At 35.1% G+C, this 24,587-nt stretch overlaps 1 protein-coding gene across 1 annotated transcript; it reads right to left on the reverse strand.

The window, feature by feature from the left end:
• Positions 1-19,322: 19,322 nt before the first annotated feature.
• LOC127241624 (uncharacterized) lies at positions 19,323-20,801 on the reverse strand. Its single transcript, XM_051260769.1, has 4 exons — positions 20,595-20,801; positions 19,990-20,217; positions 19,563-19,812; positions 19,323-19,465 (listed from the first exon to the last, which is right to left on the reverse strand). The coding sequence occupies exons 1-4, from the start codon at positions 20,799-20,801 to the stop codon at positions 19,323-19,325; spliced, it is 828 nt and encodes a 275-aa protein (XP_051116726.1).
• Positions 20,802-24,587: the final 3,786 nt, after the last annotated feature.

The following is a 24,587-nucleotide window of genomic DNA, read 5'->3' on the forward strand; positions in this document are numbered from 1 at the left end:
TTCATAGTAGGTCTCTGTAAAATCAATTTGATGAGATCCACCCTTGATATGACCTCAATTCTTCTGGGCAGCAAATAATGCTCGAGTTTAGTACAAGCGAAGACCAATGAATAACACATTTTTTCTGGCATAGTGTAATTCAGTTCTGGTCCTGTAAGGGTTTTACTGAGATAGTAGATTGCCCTTTCCTTCCCGTCATCACCATCCTGTGCCAATAAACAGCTAACCACTTCATATGTATTTGCCAAATAAAGTTTGAGTGGTCGACCTTGTTTAGGAGGCATCAAGACTGGAGGGTGAACCAATGCCTGCTTGATAGCATCTAAAGCCGTCTGTTGATCGGGACCCCATTCAAAAGCATGTCTTCCAGCTTTCAACAATTTAGTAATGGGTCTGACCTTGCCAGCAGCATTAGAAATGAAACGCCTCAAATAGTTCACCTTACCCAAAAGACTTTGGATTTCTTTAACCGTCTTGGGTGGCCGACTGTCAAGAATGGCTTTAGCCTTATTGGCATCAATTTCAATTCCTCTCTCATGAACTAAAAATCCTAAAAAGCTCCCGGCTGATATTCCAAAAGCACATTTGGTTGGATTCATCTTCAACTTGTACTTCTTCATTCTTTCGAATGCCTCTTCAAGATTCCTCAAATGTTCGTCAAAACTGGCAGATTTAACAATAACATCATCAATATAAACTTCCATAGATCTGCCAATTAAATCATGAAAGATTGAATTCATGGCTCTTTGGTAAGTTGCCCCTGCATTCTTTAACCCGAATGGCATGACTGTCCATTCATAAATACCTAAAGCCCCTGGGCATCTGAATGCTGTCTTAGGAATGTCTTCTTCTGCCAGAAATATTTGGTTATAACCTGCATAACCATCCATCAGACTAAGGATTTTATGCCCTGCTGCTGCATCTATCAACATGTCGGCCATAGGCATCACATATTCATCCTTAGGGGTAGCTAGATTCAAATCCCTGAAATCGATGCATATCCTTATCTTACCATTTTTTTTTACCACTGGCACAATGTTAGCCAGCCACTCGGCATAACGGCAAGGCTGAATGAAACCCACTTTGAGGAGTTTTTGGATTTCTTCCTTGATTTGAGGCATCAGATCAGGGCTCATTCGCCTTGGAGGTTGTTTGTAAGGTTTACAACCTTCTTTGATAGGCAAACGATGCTCTATTAGACTTCTTGTCAAACCAGGCATCTCTGAATAATCCCATGCTAAACAATCAATGTTGTTTCTAATAACTTCAAGCATCATTGTTTGTTGCTCTTTAGACAAATAATCACTTAACCTGATCACTTTTGGAACCAATTCGGTTCCTAAATTAAACTCCAATAATGGGTCTTGTGATGAAGCTGTTGGTTCTGTTTTTTCTAATAAATCGGGCCAACGAAATTGTTCATCTTCTTGGAGGTGAACATCCAGAATCTCTTTACTATTTTCTGCTTTATGTAATAACTGTTTTAAATAGAACTTATTAATAAGAGAACTACATACTTCTAAGCTTGTATCATTCATAACAAACAAATTATATGGGAGTGGGTGTGGCTTTATATTGAGCCATACAATAAAGGTGTTCTTTTAATAGAACATCGAGTTCTGGCCAGTGACTTTATAACCCTTGCCTGGGTATTCCCTGGCCATATACAACTGAGACATCGGAGCCAAATGACTGGAATAAAACACTGACTCTTCAACTTGTTCTGTTACATCGAATGGGTTGTCATTCGCTTCCATTTTGAAAACCTGATTTCCTTCCCAGAACATTAATTGTTGGTGCAAGGTTGATGGCACACATTGAGAGGCATGAATCCAGTCTCTTCCCAGCAAGAGAGAGTATGTAGTATCTGCGTCCACAATAAAGAAAACAGTGGAGATCTTCTTTGGTCCGACCTCGATTGTGGCAACCATCATGCCTTCAGGCTTAGTCGGCTGCCCTGTAAAACTTGTCATTTCGAATTCCACATGAGACAGATCATGAATTCCTTTCCCTAGCTTCTTGAGGGTCTTCAATGGCATAACATTAAAGACTGCTCCATTATCCACGAAAACCTTGGTGATTGGTTTCCCACAAATGTGAGCATTAACATACAGAGGTTTCAAATGGGAGTTCGCACCCTCTGGAATAGGAGGAAACACAATCGAAGGTGCCTCCGGCTGAGGCTCAGAATCTGAAGTCTTTGCCCACTCTGTTTCCTCTAATTCGTCATCTGCCAAGAATGCCCATAAAGGTTCGTCCATAGTATCATCTACCAGACTCGCCCACATCGGTTCATCTCTCATCTGATTAATCTCTGTCATTCGACAAGGGATTCGTGGTCCTAGGCGAGATTTAACAGATCTTGAACTTTCCTCTGTAGTTACAAGTTCTTCCTTTGTCGTATCCCGAGATTGAACCGTCAAAGATTCTATGCGGAATTCCTCAGGAGATGGATTGATGTTGATCCGTTCACAATGTTGGCATCGAAAACCTCTAATTATTTCATCTGCCATTCCTTTACATTTCCCCTGTCCCGACGAACTTCCTTTGGTATAGTCGGAAGCGCCTAATCCGTCATTCGGTTGCTTTCCTGACCAGACCCGACTGGACCGACTTTTTGGAGACTGAATGGCTGCTCCCTGCTCGTTGGTTGTTTGTTCTGTAAAGACCCGAATGGACTGATCTCCTGCCAAGTGGTCGGCTGCTTTTTGTTCGTCGGTTCGTTGTTTTGGTGAAGGAACTCGTTTCCCATACTTTGCAGCATACCTGCGTTTGGCATTGCGAATCTGTGTACGATTCATACCTGGGAAACGAGGATCTATATCAACGAGTAAAGGCTTTTTATTTCGAGCCCAATTGTGCCCGACTGAACCTGTTTTTCTGGTCGGGTGGTCACGCACTAAAACCTTTTCCTTCACCTCCACATTAAAAGAACCGTCTGGACGGTCCCATTTTTCAGCGACTGGCCTTTCAACAACTTTGAGTCGTTCTTCCGGTCGGCTGCTGTTTGGCTGATTTCCTTTCTTTGTTCCGGGGCTTGCTTGAGTTCGTTCCCCTGTTTGTCCATCATTGGCCGAACTTTTCCCTGTTTCCGAACTTGGTTGGATGTTAACCATTGCCGTTGTTACTTTCGGAAACGGTTGCTGGTCTACACCTAGAGTGATGTATTTGAGCCGTCCTGTCTTGATGGCCTTTTGAATTTCCTTCCTGAAATGAGTACACTGACTTGTATTGTGTGTGAAAGAATTATGCCACTTGCAGTATGGTCTCCCTTTGATTTCTTCTTTAGTGGCCAGTCTTTGCCCCTTTGGAATACGGATCTGCCCATCAGTCAGTAAGATATCAAAGATTTCATCAGCTTTTGAACTATCAAACGTCGGTTGCTCCTTTCCTTCAGATCCTGGTACTGGCTTCAATTTAGGGCATACATAAGGTTTTCCAGAAAGGATTTCGGCTGCCATCTCTTCTGATTGATTGAAATCAAAGTCACATGTTTCTGTTCCCATACTCGCCATATGTTGGCCTCTATTACGCCTGTTATGTTGATCTTCCTCTCTGAACAAAGACTCTAGACGTCCTGCCTTGGATGCAAGACTTGCCAAATCCTCAACATCCAGGGCAGTGAGTGCCTTTCTTAAACGAGTATGCATATTCCGGACCACTAAATTGGTCATCTCTTTCTCACTGATTACCGTAGGACATCGTCCCTTCATCAATCGCACCCTTTCTATAAACTGTGAAGCAGATTCTTCTGGAAACTGTCTCAATTCTAGTAAATCAGTTAAAGAAACAACTGGTAAAGGATTGAAGAATCTAGCGTGAAATGCCATCTCCAGTCCTTCCCATGTCTGAATTTGTCCAGGAGGCAGACTTACAAACCACGAAAACGCCGTTCTAGTAAGAGATAAACCAAACAGCTGTAACTTATAAAAAGGGTTATTGCCAACTTCTCCTAATTGTGCTGTGAACCGACCAACATGTTCTATGGTGGAGGATCCGTCCTCCCCTGAGAATGCATGAAAGTCGGGTGGTCGAAAATTCCTTGGGAGAGGGTGTTCATTAATGATCCTTTCTGGGAAAGGTCTCTGATATGCAGGGCGGTTAGCCATCTGAGGAGTTAATCCATACTGATCCCTTAATATATGTGCAATCTCATCAGGATCTACATGAAAGCGTTGATGATCAGGAACATGGAACGGATCCTGCACAGGAATATGAATAGGATCATGTATATATCCTTCAGGCCTGTCCTCCCTTGAATTGTTCGGCTGCGGATTGGTAACCCTTGGTCCCAGTGGAACATTGTTGGGAAAAGTCAAAGGAGATTTTCCCCTATCCATTCGGTTGGGATTTGTGGCACTTGGGAATGTACTATCCACGAATGATGGCCCTGCGAAATTTGCCTGTGGTCTGGACGGTGACACTCCTGGTGGCGTTTGAGTGGGTTGAAGACTAACCCTTGACAGTGCTTGATCTATCATGTTCTGCATCAGACTCTGTTGCTCACGCAACATGTTCGTTTGTTGCTCACGCAACATATTCTGCATAACCAAAGTATGCTGGTTGTTCATTTGTTGAACATAAGACCACCAATCAGTTGGTGGTTGTGGGATTTCCCCGGCATTTGGCACAATGGGTGGTGGAACGGATTCTCCCACCGGTGCCGAAGATGATTGCGGTTGTGAACCTGCCATAACCCTTCCGATGATTCGGCCGGATCTAAGACATATGAAATTATCGCCGGAATTGGAATGAGCAATTTTGTCTTGCTCCCACTGTGGTCGCCAATTTGTTGATGTAATTTTTCAACAAAAATAAAGTAAAATTCAAAGATATAGAAAATATCCTTAAACTTGATTAATTAGTGCCTGAGATTAGGAATCTCTAAACACTGTAGTACAGAAAATAAACTGGAAAATAAAAGACTGAAATTTAAAGTGGTGATCCCCAAATCTGACTTTGCTTTGTTGAAGTTGATTGAAAATGCCTTGCCAAATGATGATCCAAATCCTTAAATATTCTCTGGGAAACTGTACTGAAAACCGTCGCCCGAACGGTTACAACGTCTCCTTCCCAACCGTCTTCCAACCCTTCTCCTGCTGACACGTGTCCTCAGCAGACCAAAATTATCCCTATATTTCACTCTTTGAACCGACCACAGACCTTCCGCCCTTTTGGCCCGACTGCCAATCTACAATAATATGGGTCCGACTGCCAATCCTCCCGACTTGCAAACCATCTGACTTGTTTGGATTAGCTACAGACATCCCGACTAACAAACCACCCGATTTGTTGGTTCTGCCACAAAATTCCGACCTGAGAACTTCCCGACCTGAGGACCTCCCGACTTGCGGACTTCCCGTCCTGAAGGCCACCCGACCTACAGACTTCCCGTCCTAAGGGCCTCCCGACCTGCGGACTTCCCGTCCTGATGACTTTCCGTCTTGAGGACCTACCGACCAGAGGTCCTTCCGTCCTGATGACTTTCCGTCTTGATGACCTCCCGACCTGAAAACCTTCCGACTTTAGGTCTTTCCGTCTTGAGGACCTACCGACCTGAGGTCCTTCCGTCCTGATGATTTTCCATCTTGAGGACCTCCCGACCTGAAAACCTTCCGACTTGAGGTCTTTCCGTCTTGAGGACCTACCGACCTGAGGTCCTTCCGTCCTGATGACTTTCCGTCCTGTATTTTCCTTGATTTCCACACGGTGTCCTTCAGCCAGTTCAACCAACTCTATTGCCAGGCCCATTCTTCTTTTTACCTTGGGCTTTTAACCTAATTCTAAATTTCGTACGTAACAAACACAAACTACACTTTTGTTTCAGGCAATTCACATTACATTAATGGATGTAATCCTCCTAATCTTACCCAACATGTAGGTTCCATTTAAATAGAATGAAATTAACATAAACTGATTGACTAAATATTTTGTGACACACCACATATTGATTTATCATGTGACCATCATGATGATCCTATAAATGATGGTACTAGTTATAATAATTTTATTGATTGTGCTGAGATGATATTTGGAAAAAATCTATGTTAAAGGGTACTATAAGTACTGACGGTGAGAAAATCAAAGAAAGCGAAACTTTGAAAACAATGATATTGAAAGTGAAAGATTGCAAAAACTAATTATACCAAAAAAACGGGAGGAAAATAGTTCATCAATTAAAAACTTGAACAAATTCTTCAGTCAATTGTAAATAAAAATGACTCGATGACTTTTTTTTTTCAATCATTTAATGCTACTTCCGGAGAAGAAAACGAAAGAGGAGGAGAAGGCTCTGCCGTCCCAATCCCACTGACGGAGAAGAAGAAGAAAAAATTGGCCTGTCGTCGCCAACCAAAATATATTTAGAGGGGGACAATTTTTTTAAATTTACAAAACATATTTTTTATATTAAATAATTTTATTACATAATAGAAAATTAAAATAACATCAATAATTATACATTATGACTATATGTATTCGTAAATATTTTTATTTTATATTTTTTAAAATAAAAAATAATATAATTTTTAATTAAAATAGTTATATAATGTGATATAAATAGATGTTTATATGATATTTTAAATGTAAAATTAATTTTTAGTATAATATAAACAATAAAAAATAATTATTTAATTTGATGCTTTTAAAGAATTTTTTTGGATAAATAGTAAAAATTTAAAAATTCTCCAAACAAACACACCCTAACTACTATTATTATTATTATTATTATTATTTTATTTATTTCAAACATTATTTATATGTAATGTATGGATATATAAGTTTTTTAAATAAGTAATTAAACAATTGAATAGATATTTTAAATAAATAATTAAAAAATAAAAGGGTGGAGTAGGTCCGCCCCTGGTCGCACCACCTCTGCTGCCGCCGGAGAAGAAAATGAAGGAGGAGGCGGCTCCGTCGCAGTTGCAGGAGAAAAAGGAGAAATAGAACGGGTTGCAGCTGACGCCACCACAGAAGAAGAAGGGTCCGCTGGCTCACCGCCGCTGCCTGAGAGGAAGAAGAAGAAAGAGCCGCCGCTGCCGGAGAAGAAGATGAAGAAGAAGGAGAAGGATGTCTAATCTTCTTGCCGGAGACCGGTTGCTGCCGCTGAACCGCCTTCGCTGCCCCGAGGCTGCCAAGAAGAAGAGGAAGCTGCTGGAGAAGAATATGAGGAAGAAGGGGGAAAATAAAATAAAAAATAAAAAATAAAAAAATAAAAAAAAGGGAAAAACTCACTTGAGTGTGCATGTGTTGTGGCTAGGGTTTGTTTGGGAGAAATTTTGTAATTAATAGGTTCGGAAATTTTTAAAATAATTTTATTAATTAAAAAATAATATATATAATATCGTTTCAGAATTTTTGAGACTATTTAATAAAAAAAATAGAGACAATTTTTTAATAAAAAATAATATATATAATAAATTCTCAAAAATTCCAAGACTATTTAATTAATTTAAATATTAATAATATATATAATAAAACTTTGAAAAATTTGAGACAAGTTTTTAATAAAAAAATATATATATAATAAAGCCTCAGAAATTTCGAGACGGATTTTTGAGCCTATTTCATATAATAAAATATATATTTAATATAGCCTCGAAAATTTTGAAACTATTTAATATAATAAAATATATATTTAATATGGTTTCAAAAATTTTGAAGCCATTTAATATAATAAAAATATATATTTAATTTGTCTCAAAAATTCTGAGACTATTTAATTAATATAATATTCAATATAGTATTAAATAGTCTCGAAAATATATATTTAATATATTCTCAAAACTTTCGAAATCATTTTATATAATAAAATATATATTAATATGTGTTCTAAAATTTTGAGACTATCTAAGTAATTAAAATATAATATTTATTATGGTACTAAATGGTCTCAGAATTTCCGAGGCCATTTTATATAATAACATATATAATTTGGCCTAAAAAATTCTGAATCAGTTCATATTAAAAAATATATATTTAATATGGTCTCGAAAATTCCGAAGCCATTTAATATAATAAAATATATATTTAAGTTGGCTTCGGAAATATAGAGACTAAGCAATTTAGTTAATTTAATATATACTCTCTACGTGTGCCTCTAAGGGTCAGATTTACCTTTTGCGTCGTTGTATTTAACATTAAAAATATTCTTCTATTAGCATTATAAGGCACTAATTGAAGTATTTTTGTAATTTTTTCTTAATTTGTACTACGTTTTGATATAATAATTAATATTCAAAAATCAACACGCAAAAAGTAAATGAGACCCTTAGAGTCGGACGGAGGTAGTATTATATATTTATATGTATATGTGTATGTTTTTACAGTCTCAGAACTGATTCCAAAGCAATTTTCCGAGACCATTTAACAAAATTCTTATAGTGAAAGTTGTGTACTTCAAAAGAATTAATACTTTGCAGCTCAGAATTTAGATTCGCTGTGATGATGATTGATGATCCACAAAAGTGGCTAATTTTAGCTAATTTTTCAAATAATACAACAATTGTTGGATGAATTAACTTTATGTACAGCGAGCGAAAGAGCGAGTACAAATATCTTTCCATTGTTATTTTATTTTATTTTATTTTGTGGATTTTGAAATTTTCTATTTGAGGTGTTATTCACTAGTATTTCTTTTTTTTTTTATCGTTATTGAATTTTGATTGTTTATATTTGATAATTATAATTTTTTTAAAAGTTCATGCATTTATTATACTCCCTCCGTCCCAAATCAAATAGACCATTTGAGATTTTGTAATAAATTAAAAAATGATAACATTTTATTGGTTAGTGGAAGTGTATAAAAGATTTTGACATTTTTTCCCTTTGATTTTATGTATAAAATAATTGTATTTGTAATGATATTTTGGTATTAGTGTATATTTACTTTTTCTAATATAAGAAAGATACTTTGAAGTGAGACAAACGAAAATGGTAAAAATAGTACTTTGAATTAGGACGGAGGGAGTAAATTGTTTATGTCCTATAATACTCTATATTTGTATGATTTATACTATTATATATTATTGTCAATTTATGCTTGCAAATATGAACCACAATTATCTCATAGAATTACAACAACTCTTGCATGATAAAGAATTTTGTCTACAACTTTTTCAAGTAACAGAAGTTGAAAATAATTATTGGGATTTCATTACATGTGCAATTGTGATGTGACCATTATGAGAGCTACTAAATCATCAATTTTCCTAGCTGAAATGACTACCTGGAGCCGAGTACAAAAGATTCAAATGGCTATGTTTTTCTTGGACAATCGTACCATGGATTTCATTATCGAAGAGACTGCCAAAGATAGACCGCTATGGAGTATTATAAGTTTGATTACCCGATCACTTAATTATCCCGTGATCATCATTACAAGATTCGAGACTACCAACCAAGACTGCCAACAAAGAATATCAATAATTATGGAAGGAGTCCAAGTGTCCATATTACCTATTTCTTTATAGTATAAGTTTCCTTTTACTATATTTCCTAATAAGTTGTTTCATTATTCTTCTATTTCCTAGTTTAGATGTTGCCGGGTGTGTTTGTTTGAGGTATTTGTTTGGATTTCCACTATTCATTCTATTTTTTCCCCCAAAAAACATCAAATCAAACATCTATTTTTCATTTTTTATATTATAATAAAAATCAATTTTACATTCAAAATATCACATCAACACCTATTTATATCACATCATACAACTATTCAAATTCAAAATTTTTACTATTCAAATCCCAACTCAAAATCCAAACCCTCAAACAAACACACAATTATTTTCTTATTTGTTTCCTTTCTTCTATCATCAAGGACCTCTATATAAAGGTCTTGTTTATCATTGTAAAGACACACAACCATGATATTTCTTATAAAATTTCTTTGATTTCAAGAGTGATTCTTGTTTGTTTGGTTACTCGAGATTGTGCGATGCAATCCTCGGTAATCTTTCAAAATCGGGTTGTTTTTTAGTGATTCGAGAAAGTCCTTCGCCTCTCAATCAGTGCTGGGCCGCTTGTTGCATCAACTCCATTCCTTGATTGGTTTAGAGATCTTGTGTTGCGCTGCCTAATTCTCACGTGGTGCTCATCCGACCAACCATGTGGATCGAGAATCCAGATTATCCTTCTTTATTCCTTGATTGGTTTAGAGATTTTGTGTTGCGTGCTACCTAGTTCTCACGTGGTCACTAAAAAAATAATAATATATTTGTAACGGAATTCCGTTCCTAAAGTTCACATAGCTAACGTAATTCCATTCCTATTTCTGTCTCTAATGTCATTAGTAACGGAAAAAGTAGATTTAGAGACAAAAAAATGTTGTTACAAAAATGATTTTTTCTTGTAGTGGGTGCTAATCCGACCAACCATGTGGATCGAGAATCCATATTATCCTTCTTTATTCCTTGTTTGGTTTAGAGATTTTGTGTTGCGTGTTGCTTATTTCTTACATGGTGTCTATCCGATCAATCTTGTGAATTAAGAAACCAAAGTATGCTTCTATCTATATCCTCTTCACCTCTCTTTCTTCCACCAAATTTCGCATCTTTCTATTTCATTATTTTCTATAGTTTGCGAGTTTCCGAATCCTTCGGTTGCGTTCGCATCAAATTGGTTGTCCTATAAATTACTATATTATTCATTTATATAACAAGTCATATTTCAATTCGTGCTTCACTGGTGAAAGATGGTGAACGAATTATTTAGTGGACATGAAAAAAGATATTTTAATACTTTTAGAATAAATCAAAATGCTTTTCAAAAATTACGCTTCGATTTAGAAAATAAGTATGGATTAAGAGCTTCATATAGAATGTCAATTTTGGAAAAAGTTGGAATATTCTGTTTTTGTATTTAAGTAAAGGTGCTTCGAATAGAGATAGATGTACATGAGTGATTTCAATATTTTGGAAAAATTGTGAGTCGAATCTTTGAAGAACTTTTAAATGCTATTGTTGGTCTTTCGACGGATTTATTGAAGCCAAGAGATTTTGAGTTCAACGAAATACCATCATATATCAATAACAATCCTCGATACATACACATTTCAAGGTATTTGTAATTTTTTTTTTTAATTTCTTTTTCAGAATTTTTAGCTAATTTTCAATTTTATTTGCAAATTTTGAATATATCGTGAGGATTGTATCAGAGCGACTGATATATAACACACCCATCACCATAGTTGTTCCCTAAGAAATACAACTACGATATAGAGGGCGAAAAAGATCACCAATTATGAATCTTGACGAGGACGTCAAATCTTCAAGCATTCAAATGCCCGTGGGACCCATCACTCGAAGCCGAGCTCGTCAATTTCAAAAATCCGTCACTGCATTGATCAGACGATTTTTCATGGAGAATCAATTTAAGGATGATGCTTGGAGACAACTTAGCCCTCACCTGACGCTCCTTCAATGGGACCCGCAAGAATCCCAATTGAAAGATCAAGAGAATCGCTAATAATGGAAGGTTATCAAGGGAATCATCACTTATGGAGAGAATCACTAATTATGGAAGTATATCAAGAGAATCCTCACTTATGGAGAGAATCACCAATCATGGAAGTATATCAAGGGAATCATCACTTATGGAGAGAATCACTAAATCATGGAAGTATATCAAGGGAATCATCACTTATTTCCTTTTATTATAAGTTTCCATATAGTATAATTCCATATCTAAAACTTCCCTAATTATTTATTTCCTTATAGTTAGACTTACCTTTTGGTTTGTTTCCTTTATTATTTGTTGCCTTTTATTTTCCTCAAGGACCTCTATATAAGGTCCTTGCCTATCATTGTAATGCGGACCTTTTTTTAAATCTTGAATTGAATTTCACTTTTATATTTTCTAGTGTTAGGGAGTGATTTCCTCGCATTTAGAATCTCAAATCGGGTCTTTGGAGTGATTCCATCGGTTCGTGGCTTCCAATCCTTTGCAGTGGGATTTAGCCTATTGTTTGTGTTTTACCTATGGATTGATTTCAGGTCCGAGACTTATTCTCGTGGTTGGTTATCATCCATACTAATTCACATTCTCTGCACTATCTTTCTTCTTCCTTCTCTTTTCTTTTATACATATTCTTAATCCATTTGTTCTATTGAACTTTGTGGGTAAGAAAATTATGTTGGTTATAATTATACGCGGCCGGGCCGTGTCATCTGGTATCAGAGCTAGTTGATACAATCTCTTGATTGATATCACGGTTCTTATTTGAAAAAAAAAAAGTCAAAAAAAAGAGCAAAAAAAAAAAACGAAAAAAAAAGAGAAAAAAAAAACAAAAATTATTATCAAAAATCAAGATATTTGTTATTTACTTATAGTTCTCGAATCATCTTTTCTTTTATTAAAAAAAAACAAAAAAAAAATCTATTTAGATTATTTATCTTCTACCTTCATTCTGAACTTATATTTCTTTTGGTTTTCCTACTGTCTTGGATTTTTTGCCTATCGTCTTTGGGAGAATTCCATCGATTTGATTTAAGTCCTTTTTGCGAGACGGAGAGGTACATAAGGTGTGGAGTGATACACGAGAGTTCTAGTGAGGTTATTTTCTTCTTTTTTTTTTCTTTCTTCTATTTCTAATGGCAGGGGGTGTAGGATCCAATTCTCAACAAGTTGATGTACAAGGTCTTCTCAATACCATTCTACAAGAGTTCAAAACTCTTCACTATTCTAGATTGGAATTGATGAATAATAGGATGGATCAACTGGAAGAGAATCAACAAAAGTTACAGGAGAATATCCGACCATTATCGGAAGCTCATAGGCGAAATGATGTTCAACCGCATTTGAGGCCAAGACGCAACGTCCGGCCCCCACCCCCACACAACTTTGACGAACCCGATGATGAGGAGTTTGAAGGAAATTGGGAACGACCTAGGCATCATAATAACTATCACCGACGGGATGGAGATGAGGCTATCAACTCGATCAAGTTTCAAATGCCACCGTTCCAAGGAAAATCCGACCCTGAAGTATTTTTACAATGGGAACGAAGGTTAGAACTAATCTTTGATGTTCAACAATTAACTGACCAACAAAAACTCCGTGTGGCTGTAATGGAGTTTTCAGATTATGCCCTTGCATGGTGGGACCAATTGAGCATTAACCGCTGCAGAAATAGGGAGGCTCCAGTGCGTACTTGGACAGAACTTTGTACACTCATGCGAAAGAGGTTTGTTCCTCCTCATTACCATCGTAAAGTATTGCGGAGATTGCAGAGCATACAACAAGGGTCTCGGTCAGTGGAGGAGTACTATGAGGAGCTTGAAACACTTCTTCTACAAGCCGATATCCAAGAAGATCAGGAGCAAACGATGTCTAGATTTTTGAATGGGCTTCAAAGGGATATTGCTGATGCGGTAGAGATGTTCTAATACGTGGACCTCAAGGAGATAGTACACTTGGCCATAAAGGTGGAGAAGCAACTAAAATCAAAGAGGATGCAAGGTAATCTGTTTAAACTGGCTTCAATTGTAGGGTTACCTAAAGCGCCGCTTCCACAACATATCAACAAAGGAAAAGAGGAGTCCAATTTGAAGTCCTCCTTAGAATCACCCGCAACAAGAGGTACTCCGGATACAATTGCATCTACTCTTTCATATAGCCTAACTACCCCACAACCTCTCAAATCTTCATCCTCACCAATAAATACATCTGCCCCGAGCCACTCTCAAATACTCTACCCTTCTACTCAAAAATCAAACACGAGTGTTGTGATTCAGGGTGAAACCTGCTGGAATATTAAACACGAGAGTGAGAGGTCTAATCTTTTTATGTGTAGGAAGGAAGCTTTACGCTTGGAACATGGAGTTCATTGTTTGCTATTACTTTCTAAACCTACTTATTTTTCCATGAATGACTCTAACAAACTTCCATCTAGTTTTTCTAACTTATTGCAGGAGTATGATAATGTTTTTCCTGATGAAGTACCCCATGGTTTACCACCCACTCGTGGGATTGAGCACCAAATTGATTTTGTCCCGGGAGCATCAATTCCTAATCGGCCAGCCTATCGAGCCAACCCGGATGAGGTAAAAGAAAAACAAAGGCAAGTCGAGGATCTACTGAGCAAAGGTTGGATTCATGAAAGCCTAAGTCCTTGTGCTGTACCTGTCCTATTTGTGCCAAAAAAAAGATGGAGGTTGACGCATGTGTGTGGATTGCCGAGCCGTCAACGCTATAACAGTTAAGTATCGTCATCCCATTCCTAGATTAGATGGCATGCTTGATAATTTGTGTGGTTCTGTAATTTTTTCAAAAATTGATTTAAAAAGTGGCTATCACCAAATTCGGGTGAATCAAGGTGATGAATGGAAAACTGCCTTCAAGACTTCTTTTGGTCTATATGAGTGGTTAGTTATGCCATTTGGACTTACCAATGCCCCATGCACATTCATGCGATTGATGAATCATGTTTTAAGGAATTTTATAAATAAGTTTGTGGTAGTATACTTTGATGACATACTTGTTTATAATACTTCTATTGAAACACATATTGAATATTTACAAGCAGTTTTAGATGTTTTACGGGCTGAGAAGTTATATGCTAACTTTAAAAAATGCGGCTTTTGTGTCGACAAGTGCAACTTTTTGGGTTTTATTGTAGGAAAAGATGGAGTATGTGTAGATCCTGCGAATATTGCAGCCATCCAAGAGTGGCCTACACCTACTAGCGTGCGTGATATCTGCAGTTTCCATGGCCTTGCAAGTTTCTACCGTCAATTTTTGCGGAACTTCAGCACTATTGCAGCACCCTTAACTGCAGTTATCAAAAAGGAGGATAAGTTTGAGTGGGGAAGTGAACAACAAAATGCTTTTGATACTTTAAATTCGAAACTTACATGTGCACCCGTACTTGCTTTACCTGATTTCTTTAAACCGTTTGAACTTGATGCCTCTGGTGTAGGTATTGACGCCGTCCTCTCGCAAGAAAAGAGACCCGTTGCATTTTTTAGTGTAAAGCTACATGGCCCTGCGTTGAATTTCTCAACCTACGATAAGGAATTGTACTCCTTAGTGCAGGACCTGCTCACATGGCAACATTATGTACGTCCTCCAGAAGTTGAAGGCGCAATTCGTCGGTGTACAACGTGCTTCTCGTTAAAGTCTTATGTTCATCCACACGGTTTGTATCCTCCGCTACCTATTCTTGAATCCCCTTGGGGTTATGTTTCTATGGATTTCATATTAGGTTTGCCTAGGAGTAGTCCTGGTAAAGATTCAATATTTTTTGTGGTTGATCGATTTTAAAAAATGACACATTTTATTCCATGCACAAAAACCACTGATGCTTTGCATGTTGCTTCATTATTTTTCAAAGAGGTTTTTAGATTGCATGGTGTTCCAAGATCCATTGTTTCTGATAGGGATTCTCAATTTTTAAGTTATTTTTGGAAAACACTTTGGGCTAAATTAGGTACACAATTAATGTTTTCCACATCACACCACCCACAAACTGATGATCAAACAGAAGTTGTTAATCAAACTGTGGGAAGCTTGTTACGTGCCTTAGTTAATGAGAATTTAAAGAGTTGGGAAGAATTTTTAGCTAATGCTAAATTTGCATATAATCGTATGATTCATAGCTCTACAACTTGTTCTCCATTTGAGGTTGTTTTCGGTTTTAACCCATTAACTCCTCTTTATCTTATGCCATTGCCACGCAATGAGCACGTTTGTTTTGATGGAAGAAAAAGGGCCGAATTTGTCCAACAACTTCATTCTCAAGTTCGGGATGACCTACGAAAGGCAGCTGACAATTACGCAAAACAAGCTAACCGTGGGCGCAAGAAAGTTGTATTCGAGATAGGAGATTGGTTTTGGCTAAACTTAAGGAAAGAAAGATTTCCAGAATTGCAAAAGTCAAAACTTACTCCCCACGGCGATGGGCCTCTTCGAGTGTTGGAACGCATTAATGATAATGCTTACAAACTTGAACTCCCAGGTGAGTACCAAGTTTATGCTACTTTTAATGTTTCTAACTTAAGCCCTTTTGATGCAGCGGATGAATATCTTGTTCGGGAGAACAAGAAAGCTTTTCAAGAAGGAGGGAATGACGAGGACGTCAAATCTTCAAGCATTCAAATGCCCGTGGGACCCATCACTCGAAGCCGAGCTCGTCAATTTCAAAAATCCGTCACTGCATTGATCAGACGATTTTTCATGGAGAATCAATTTAAGGATGATGCTTGGAGACCACTTAGCCATCACCTGACGCTCCTTCAATGGGACCCGCAAGAATCCCAATTGAAAGATCAAGAGAATCGCTAATAATGGAAGGTTATCAAGGGAATCATCACTTATGGAGAGAATCACTAATTATGGAAGTATATCAAGAGAATCCTCACTTATGGAGAGAATCACCAATCATGGAAGTATATCAAGGGAATCATCACTTATGGAGAGAATCACTAAATCATGGAAGTATATCAAGGGAATCATCACTTATTTCCTTTTATTATAAGTTTCCATATAGTATAATTCCATATCTAAAACCCTAATTATTTATTTCCTTATAGTTAGACTTACCTTTTGGTTTTTTTCCTTTATTATTTGTTGCCTTTTATATTCCTCAAGGACCTCTATATAAGGTCTTTGCCTATCATTGTAATGCGGACCTTTTTTAAATCTTGAATTGAATTTCACTTTTATATTTTCTAGTATTAGGGAGTGATTTCCTCGCATTTAGAATCTCAAATCGGGTCTTTGGAGTGATTCCATCGGTTCGTGGCTTCCAATCCTTTGCAGTGGGATTTAGCCTATTGTTTGTGTTTTACCTATGGATTGATTTCAGGTCCGAGACTTATTCTCGTGGTTGGTTATCATCCATACTAATTCACATTCTCTGCACTATCTTTCTTCTTCCTTCTCTTTTCTTTTATACATATTCTTAATCCATTTGTTCTATTGAACTTTGTGGGTAAGAAAATTATGTTGGTTATAATTATACGCGGCCGGGCCGTGTCAAATCTTCTTGCCGTATGCGATTTCGACTTATTGTTTACTTATGTTTTGACTGGATGAGAGAGTTTCGTACATGATACATGGATATTTCTAGAAACAATTAATGATCCTAACTTAAATTTTCCAAAACCTCCGCCAGGTATTTTTTAATTTCAAATTATTTTTGTTGCATTTCTAGGAAATATTTTATTTGGCAAAAACAGATTATCCTAAAAGAGATGGTTTTTTTACACCATATCAGATGATAAGTACCATCAATCGGATTTTTATGGGAATGGTCCAAGGAGATATTGAAAAACCTTTAATTTCTATCATTCATCGTCAAGGAGTTCTATTGACAGGATTTTTGGGGTGTGTTCTTTCAACTTTTTTCTCTCACATGTTTTCTTTTAAAAAAAATATTAATATATCGCATACATTTATTATATTTATATTTCCTAGACAATTCTTCATACCTCATATTAAAAAAAAATACTCATTCAAATTATCTTACAAAACAAACACACCCTTAGAGTTCTCAAGGTTCGACGAAAAATACCCAAAGCAATGCCAATACATTCAATGTAACTCCAAAATTTAATCATCTATGCAACTTTTACTTTGTATAACTACATTAGATTGAGCAAGATTGTTGACCCTATATTTAAATCATGGATGATAATTCTAATTTTATCCCGTTGGATATTCGCATCGTGTGTAATCTTGAAGCTAATTCTGAACATGAAAATATTGAAAGTTCAACCTCCAAACAAATGTATAGAATTTCAGGACAATATTATTGTTGGTTTTATGTCAACTCACCAAATAAGCGAAGTCGACGGTTTTAGGTTGTATTATGTTTTGATTTTTACTTTTTGGATAACTTGTACTACATTATACATTCTTTAAAAAAGTATTTTATGTGACTCTTTTTTTTATTATGTCTCTTGGTGTTCTTTTTTTTTTTTTTTCATTATTTAGTAATTATTTTAGTATATTTTTATTTGTTAAAGTATAATTTTAGTTTTTGGAATTTAAAGCAATTAAGATTATTTTATTTTACATAAAAATTAATTTATTTTTTAAATATATAAATTTATAAAAATATTATTAATTTATTTGTATACTCCTTCCGTCCCGCTTATCGTGTCCACCTTTCCATTTTTGTCTGTCTCACTTATTATGTCATTTTTTTTGGAAAAGAATTATACACTTTAATCGCATATTAAAATTTTTTAATTTTTAATTTTAATTAGACTAATTGGTTATTGTAATCTTAATCTAAAATTATTTTTATTATACGATAATTATTTTAACTAATACATTCTTAATTATTTACAAATTATACTCATCCTAAATTCTCATGTTTACAGTAAACGAGACAGATAGCCGGAACGGAGGGAGTATATTTTAGCACGTAAATTCTATGTTAAAAATAAATAAAACAAAATAAAATAATTTGGAATTATAAATTTAGTAAAATAGTAATTTAATCAATATTTAACATAATAAATATATATAATAATTATATAATAAAATATAAAAATACTTTTAATTTTCATTTTACGTATAAACAACTAATTTCGATAAGCTAATTTACCAAATATTTTACCATAAACAATTAATTGAATCAACTAGTCAAATCAACTAATCGAATCAGCTAACAGCTAAAAGTAATGACTAATTGCTACACATCTCTTTTATCCCCTCACAAAAAATCAACAATTCAACACAAAATATTATGATTTCTATTAATATAAAAAAAACACATTAATAAAAACATATAAAGTTAACGCACCAAATATTCACATAATATTTATATATATATATATTAACAACTTTCACTTTTTTTGTTTTTTTTTTTTTTTATAGCTTTTAAGGTATTATCCATCCAACAATTGTCTTTCTATTGAATCATAAATATTTTTAAATGTGAAAATTTTAGGAGGAAAATAATTAATTTTATTAATAATGAAGTCAAGATCTATCCATAGGAATAGTTCAAAATGGATATAAAGAAACAATAAAATAAAAAGATAAATAATAAATATTTTAAAATCCCCCCCCCCCAAACTCAAGTAGGCGTCGGAAAAGCCAACTTGAGTTTGTGTAAGATACTGAAATCGAGCAGGATAATGTGATATAGTGAAAATATCTGCAGTTTGATCGTCGAAAGAGACGGAGCATAACTTTATGTTGCCATGATTAAGATGATGACGAACCATATGACAATCAATCTCGATGAATTTGGTGCACTCGTAAAAAATATCATTGTGAGAAATCTGGATAGCACTCCTATTGTCGCAATGCAGAAGAATAGCAGATGACTGTGGTACTCCAAAGTCATCAAGTAACCAACGAAGCCACAGGAGCTAAGAAGTAGTATCATCAAGAGCACGATATTCGGATTCAGTGCTGGAACGAGAGACAACAGTTTGGTTCTTACTACACCATGAGACAAGAGAATCACAAAAAAAGTAGAAACTAGTGGTGTAGCGACGATCATGACGATTGCCTGCCCAATCCGTATCAGAGTAACCAGAAAGTTAATGGAGACTGATATGAGAAGTGTAATCCATGCAATCGTGTTCCCTTAGCATAACGAAAAATACGCAGAACTGCAGAGTATTGAGTAGTGCGAGGTGCATAAATGAACTGACTAACCAGATAGACAACGTAAAAAATATCAAAATGACTGACTATCAAGTAAATCAAGGTCCTAACAAGCTGGCGATAATGAGAAGGATCTTGAAGAAGGGTCTCATCCATTGATGTAAGGCAATATCGAGCGTCGAGCGGTGTCGAAGCTATCTTGCAATCAGTGAGACCAATACGACACAACATATTAGAAACATACTTAGCCTGAGACATGGAATATCAATTAGGACCATTAGAAATCTCAAGACTCAAGAAATACTGAAAGTGGCCAAGACTCTTCATATCAAAATGTTGCCGAACGTAGATATGAATCATATATACCAGACTGATCATCTCTAGTGAAGATCATATAATCAACATAGAAAAGTAACACAATGGTACCAGAAGAACTTCGTTGAATAAATAAGGCAGATTCGTGCAAACTAGAAATGAAGCAAACTGAAAAAGAGTTGAACTGAACTTAGAAAACCAAACATGTGGAGCTTGTTTTAAGCCATAAAGAGCACGCTGCAAGTTGTAGACTTTAGAAGAAGATGGAAAATCTAGAGGCAATTCCATATAAACATTCTCAGAGAGATCACCGTGGATAAAAACATTCTTGACGTCCAACTGCAAGAGAGACCACTTATGAACAACTACAATTGTAATTAAACAACGAATAGAGATAAGACAACAAAAGTCTCCTTGTAATCAAGCCATATTTTGGTGAGTAGCAGTTCACAACTAAAGGAGCCTTGTAACGCTCAAAATTACCCATCGGACTTAGTTTTAATCTTGAAAACTCATTTTCAGCCAATAGGAATTATATATTGATGTAAATCAACTAAGTCTCATATATGATTCTTCTCTAAAGCCTGCAGTTCTTCAAACATCGTTTGTTGCCACAATGGATCAAAATTTGCTTTATGAAAAGACCTAGGCTCATACATAGATTGGATAACGGAAAAACAGTGATAATCACGCAAATGAGTAGGTGAATGACTTACTCGATGTGATCGACGAGGTATGAGAGGTCCAAGCACTGCAGTCGGATCAACATCTGTAGACGAGGTCGGAGGTGGATCATAAGTCTCAACTGAAATAGAATACAGAGGTGAAGATGGAGTCGTAGGGTCAAAATCATAGAATAAGGGAGGAGATGATGACACGAATGAAGGTGAACCGGAAATAAATGAGACATGAAATTTAGACATGGTGAAAAATATGACACTCCTCCAAAAGTAACATGACAAGAGATACACAATCATCTAGAGATCGAATCCTAAGATTATAACTTTTACACTCTATCTCATAACCGAGAAGACAACATAGACATGCACGAAGTTCCAATTTGAAACGTTCACACGGAGAAATAAGGACAAAACCAACACAACCGAATGGACGGAGGTTACTATAATCGAGTAGCTGACCGTATAGACGTTCAAAAGGAGTAACATTATGGAGAACGGGTGATAGAATACGATTTATAGTATATACAGTAGTAAGGGCAGCTTCCCCTAGAACGTATTAGGATATGAGACAGAGAAAAAAGACGCACATACAATATCTAGAATATGATGATGTTCGCGCTCAGTGCGACCACTTTTTTGAGAGATATATGGACATGAACACTGCATGAATGTACCATAAGCAGAGAGAAAGTTTAAAAAGATAGAATCTTTATACTCAAGGCCATTATCAGTACGAAGGGTCTGTATAGAACAAAAAAACTGAGTTCAAATCATTTAGGCATATTGAGTGTATATTTGAGGTGATTTTGAACGGTGTTTAAAAAAAAATCTATGTAAAACAAGAGTAATCATCTATGAATATGACATAACTACGACATTCACTTATAGAGAGAACAAGAGAAAGACCCCAAATATAATAATGAACCATAGAAAATAGTTTACTTACAATCGACACATTTTTTTTAAAAAGATAAGGTTGATTATTTTCCCAATATGCAATCAAATTAGTCAAAACTAGTATAACCCAAATGATCCTTACTAACCAGAGACTAAATTTTATAAGAGGATGCATGACCAAGACAAAGTTACCACTGGAGACTAGGGGAATGAAGAATAGTAAGAGGAGTATGAGTAACAACAAGAGAAAAATTATGGGAAGAAAATTTCAAAGACTGTACCTCAAATAATCAACCTATATTTCAATTTGTCCCAAGAATTTGACCTGTATGTTGATCCTAAACCTGCATACCATAAGAGAAGAAAGGAACAATAAGTCTCTGGTCAACAAATTAGACAACTGATACAAGATCTAGAATCAACTGAGGAATGCAGTAAGTATCAGAAAGATATCTAAATGGTAGAGATACAGATTTTGAATGAGTGATATTCATGTGGCTTCCATTAGCAGTCTGTATAGACGGTGAAGAGGACAAATGATACGAACAGGTCAAAAATCTAAGTATAGGTGTCATACGATTGCAGCAACCGCAATCAAAATACAACCTAAGACTACCTGAATTGGCCATGAAATGAGAGGAACTTGAAGCAAGAACTTATGTGAGAAAGTCACAATATTCTTGATACTTGTAGATACAGGCATAAGATGACCGAATATTTTGTGCATTCCGAGGTGGTCGAACATGAAAAATTTGAATGACATGACCTTGACGATGACAATAACGATACTCCACCGTCATAATACAACTGCCGACAGATTACAGAAATCAGATAGAGAAATCTGAAAAAATAAATAAATTCTCAAAAGGAAAATAAATTACACTATCAAATAGAGAATAATTTTTCGAGACTACCGCCAGAAAAATCGCCGGTTTTGGAGCTACCACGCGCCAGTCGAAGTTCTGGTAGCATGAACTTTGACCCGTATGTGGGCTCTACACGTGCAACCGTTCACCGCCAAATTTTGGTGGTTGGCCGGTTTTTGGACGGCGGTTTTGGTGGTACTGGAGGTGTCGACCGGAGATGTTTAGAAATAGAGACGATAATGGCCTCAGTTGTCTAATTTCTTTTAGGTTTATCGGTAAAAATTTGGCTTTGATACTAGATAAAAATTTAGAAGAAATTAATTCCATTAATAATAAAATCAAAACTTATAAGCATATTCCAAAACATATAAAAATAAACAATAAAATAAACAAATAAATAATAAGTATTCCAACATTTAAAGATATTAAAATTCAATATTTTTTAATTTTTTATATAATTGTAATATATATTAATTACTTTAAATAGTGGTAAACATGAACAAGAATTAAGTTATTAAATAAAGGTTTACAACACAACCATATTTAATCATAGACAGAATCATGTATATAATCGGCTATTGATATTTAGAATATATCCGTAAACAACACAGTTATGTTTAGAACATGACAATAAACAAATTAGATCACAGCCATGATACTCAGCTTTTCGAGCCCACACAGAGATGTAGGTATGTTTCTTTAGTCCACTTTCAATAAAAAAATAGAGAAATGTACAGTAACTCCTACAAAAATAGAATTATGAGATAAAGATGTTATTAGTATGATTTGAGAATTTTTAAGTGTATGGGAACTATTTGGCTTCAACTAAGCGCCAACCTCCCTTACTTACATGACAGGTAGGCTTACTCTCGTAGATCTGAGACTCGACTCATTTATTTGGGGTCGGGTCTAGGGTTTAATAGCAGACCCTATCATACTCAGATCGAACTCGGACCCGATTAATTAAATGATAAATTTATTAGTATTATTATTATTAGTGGTGGTGGTGGCAGCGAAGGCGTCAAAGCGGTATGGGTGAAAATTTATATTTATTGTATATATTTTTAATTTATCTTTTTGAAATAAATAGATACTATTTTTTTAGGTAAGTGGTTCGAGTAAAGCTTGTGTTGAAATTTTTTAAATTTGGCGGGTCCGATAGGTACATCACGGGTAGTACCCGAATAGATACGGGTCCAGATACATTAGAATCTGAATAGGGTCTTGGATCGAGTAATATACATATAGATAGGGTCTCGAATTCATCTATACCTGACCCATATTTTATCAATTGTCATCTCTATCCGTAGGTGATTTTTTTTTTTTTTTTATTAAACACAACAATACACATACTATTTTGCACAACCGTGCAACAACATATGTTTATTTAATTATTTAATAATTATATTTAATAAAATATATAAAATATAGATATAATTTTGTGAAGAGTTTTTTTTATATATAATATAAATATTCATTTATAATTAACATAAATTAATACTTAAATCACACTATTATTAATTTTATAAATTTAATTGTATTGACATTTATATTATTATACTCCCACAGTACACAAACTAATCTTTTATTTTCATATTTGGAACCTTCAATAATTGTTGTCTTATTTTATTTTTAGACAATTTTTTTTATATATATTTTTATCCTTAATTCATTTATCAATTTTATTTATTTATTTATTGTATATTTTCTCTACCTTACCACAAGGTATAAAATTGTCAATTCATACCAAAATATACGTACTTGAACAATAAAATTTGGCCAGAAGCAATATTTTTTAACTATCTAATCAATACATATTAAAACTCCCAAAATTCAAACCAAACTTGCAAAGTTTAAAAAAAACAAAAAAATTCAAATCAATTTAAAAACCAAATCTAATAAACTCGAGTTTAATTTTTCCAAACTTCCTCAAAATAAATGCACTCGCATTATATGATTAAATTAATCATCATGTACTCCATCCGTCCTATTGGAAGGGTGACATTTGTTTTTTTCACATAAATTTTTAAATATTAATATTATATTAAATTGTAGTAAAAAAAACAAAAATACCCCTATTAGTATGGTGTAATATAAAAGTAATGACATTTGTGTAATATAATGTAAATTGAAAGAGTATTTATTATGTTAGGTAGGTAGTACAATTACTAAATTAGGAAATGATAACCTTATTTTGGGATAGACGACAATAAAAAATGGTAACCTTTCAATGAGACGGAAGGAGTATATGTATACAAATATATTT

Source organism: Andrographis paniculata, unplaced genomic scaffold (assembly GCF_009805555.1).
Source record: "Andrographis paniculata isolate CXL003 unplaced genomic scaffold, ASM980555v1 Contig83END, whole genome shotgun sequence".
Lineage (NCBI taxonomy): Eukaryota > Viridiplantae > Streptophyta > Magnoliopsida > Lamiales > Acanthaceae > Andrographis > Andrographis paniculata.